Genomic DNA, 3,030 nt, shown 5'->3' on the forward strand with positions numbered 1-3,030 from the left:
TGATGTTTCTCTCTGTCTTTCCCTCTCTCTTCCTCTCTCCCTAAAAATCAATGGAAAAATATCCTCGGGTGAGGATTGATAAATAAATAGATAGATAAATAAATAAATAAATGTAGAAACCTGGGTGTAGATATTTAAACATTTTTAACCTGCATTGCCAAAGCTCCTTTCCAGAAAGGTTGCCTTAACTCCATACTCAACCACGATCCCTTATAGGTGTTCTCATTCTTTTGAATCTTTGGCAGTTTCATTATTAAATACTAGAGGCCCGGTGCACGGGATTTGTGCACTGGTGGGAGGCATGGCCTGTGGGGATCGGCCCAGCATCTTCGTGCCACTCATCCTGGTTAGCTGAGCGACTCTGGACCTGCCCTCTGAGCGGCTGCTCCCTGGTCCAGCATCTTCCATGGAGCCAGAGCACTCGCCCCTCCAGGGACCGGACCGGGTCAGGGCTCGGCCCAGGAACAATAGTACTGAGAGGTGGTGGAGTAGGCCTCAGTTCCACAGTGGCCACGAACCCGCCTCCCAGCCTCCGGAGTCAGCTCTGTGAGCCCGGCAGTGGCGGTGCTGCACAGCCTGTGGGCATCCGGAGGAGGTGGCAGGGAGCAAGGAGGAGGAGTCCGGAGTGAGGAGATGAAGATTGAAGCCCAGGTTCCTGCCCGTCTGCCCGGGATTCACAGTGGGAGCAAGCCACTCATTCTGGTCAGCTGAGCAGCGCTCCCACTGTGGTAGCACACTGACCATCAGGGGGCAGCTCCTGCGTTGAGTGTCTGCCCCCTGGTGGTCAGTATGTGTCATAGCGGCTGGTCGACGGGTCATTCTGGTTGTTCCAATTGTTCCTGTTCCGCTGTTTGGTCGCTGGGCTTTTATTATATAGGATTTTTTTAAATTGTATTTTTAAAAATTCTTTTATTGATATTTTAGAGAGAGAGGGGGAGAGAGAGAGAAACATTGATGTGAGAGAGAAACATCGACCGGCTGCCTCCTATATGCCCCTTACTAGGGATTGAGCCCACAACCTGGGCATGTGCCTTGACTGGAATCGAACTGGTGACCTTTTGGTGCATGGGCTGACACTTAACCAACTGAGCCACATGGGCCGAGCTTTTGAACTGTATTTTTATATTTGCATTTTGATAAGTGATGGTTGGCATGAGACAAGGATTCATTAAATTTTTTTTCCAGATCATTAGCCAGGTGTCTGTCATTTATTGAATATATGTTCTTAACATACTAAGTTCTCACATTTGGATCTGTTCTGCATGCTTTGTTTTATACCACTTTGCTTGAATTACTAGTTTGTACTATCTGAGTATTTGTTAATGCAAGTAGTTATACCTCCCTCGCTCTCTCTCTTTTTTTTTTCCTATGGTTAGTCTCATGTTTTTGTTTTTCCTCCAAATGAGATGTAGAATCATTTCCTAGGAGTATTAAAACATTCCCTTTAGGATTTCTGTTGGAATGCCATTAAACCTCTTAATTGGAAGAGATTTGCTATCTGTATAATTTTTCCAAGTTAAATATGGGGGGCGGGGGTGTAGTCATATATAAGAGACCAGAAGAAAACAGGTCCAGATGTTAGCAGTGCTTATTTCTGGGTAGAATTAGGATGTTTATTTTATTTTTTCCATCTAAGGGTGTTTTGTAAAAAAACGTTCTTTGATATCCTGTATTTTCCATGTTCATACATTATTTTAATCATAATCATATCTCCCTTTTAAAAAGTTCTTATTTTTAAAAAACACCTGGTAATGTGCTTAGGTCGGTTGGATGGTCATAGGCATCCAGCTGGAAGCCATAGGACTTGGCTTTCGGCAGTGCCGAGGCTAACTCCAGAGCTGCTCTCACCGGAGGAGCGCCAGCATTCGGTGGGAGTGTGCACGTCTCCTCCAGGCTCGGCTGTCTGGGTATTACAGCAGCACTAACATTTCCCGGCTGGGCCCTTCTCTACCAGGCAGCCTGCCTCCGATCATTGTGTACGACCGGAACGGATTCCGAATTCTGCTCCACTTTTCCCAGACCGGGGCCCCTGGCCACCCCGAGGTGCAGGTGCTCCTGTTGACCATGATGAGCACTGCCACCCAGCCTGTCTGGGACATCATGTTTCAGGTGGCCGTGCCAAAGGTGAGCCATTCACTGGGCAGATCCTTTGAATTTGTCATTTCTGAGCACCAGATCCATTACCTATCAGTTGGGTGGAAGGATAGAATCTTCACTCAGAGTAGTTGAAGGTACCCGGCCGACGTGGCTCAGTGGTTGAGCATTGACCTAGGAACCAGGAGGTCACGGTTCGATTCCTGGTCAGGGCACATGCCCAGGTTGCAGGCTCAATCCCCGGTGTTGGGTGTGCAGGAGGCAGCTGATCAGTGATTCTCTCATCATTGAAATCAATAAAAATATATTTTTAAAAAAATGTAGTTGAAGGAAAAATGGGGGCTTTATTGGCTCATTCTGCTGGTGATTCCTGATGTCTGGGTGCAGGTAGGTGCTTAGAGGATTCCTTAAGAACCTGCCTCTTCCCTCTCCTGACTGCTTTCCTCTTTGGAGTCTGTTCTCGGACAGACTCCCTACGAAGCAGGAGAATGGTGCCAGCAGCTCCAGAATCACCTGGTCCTTATCTCCTGTATCTCAGAAAGACACTCTCCTATGCTCTGCACCTGACACTAGCGCAAAACAAGAATGTGAACTGTAATCGGAACATTTATTTATGTATTTATTTATTTTTAACCTTATGTATGTATGTATGTATGTATTTATTTGGTCAGTCCTCACCAGAGGGTATTTTTCCATTGATTTTTACAGAGAATGGAATTGGGGGGGCGGGGAGGGGGAGAAGAAGAAAGAAAAACATCGATGTGAGAGAGATCGATAGGTTGCCTCCTGCAGAGGCCCCCACCTGAGCTGGGGGTCGAGCCTGCAACCAAGGTACGTGCCCTTGACTGGAATTTAAACCCATGACCCTTCAGATTGTGGGCTTACACTCTAACCACTGAGCCAAACCAGCTAGGGTTAATGTAATCTTTTTAAAGA

At 46.8% G+C, this 3,030-nt stretch overlaps 1 protein-coding gene across 1 annotated transcript in view; it reads left to right on the forward strand.

The window, feature by feature from the left end:
• GGA2 (golgi-associated, gamma adaptin ear containing, ARF binding protein 2) overlaps positions 1-3,030 on the forward strand; it is a 57,648-nt gene that overhangs the window by 46,554 nt on the left and 8,064 nt on the right. The window contains exon 15 of the mRNA XM_015564062.1: positions 1,955-2,124. Coding sequence (XP_015419548.1) covers positions 1,955-2,124 — 170 coding nt within the window. The remainder of the gene's footprint in view (positions 1-1,954; positions 2,125-3,030) is intronic.

The sequence above is a fragment of the Myotis davidii genome, unplaced genomic scaffold, assembly GCF_000327345.1.
Source record: "Myotis davidii unplaced genomic scaffold, ASM32734v1 scaffold150, whole genome shotgun sequence".
Taxonomy (NCBI): Eukaryota; Metazoa; Chordata; class Mammalia; order Chiroptera; family Vespertilionidae; genus Myotis; species Myotis davidii.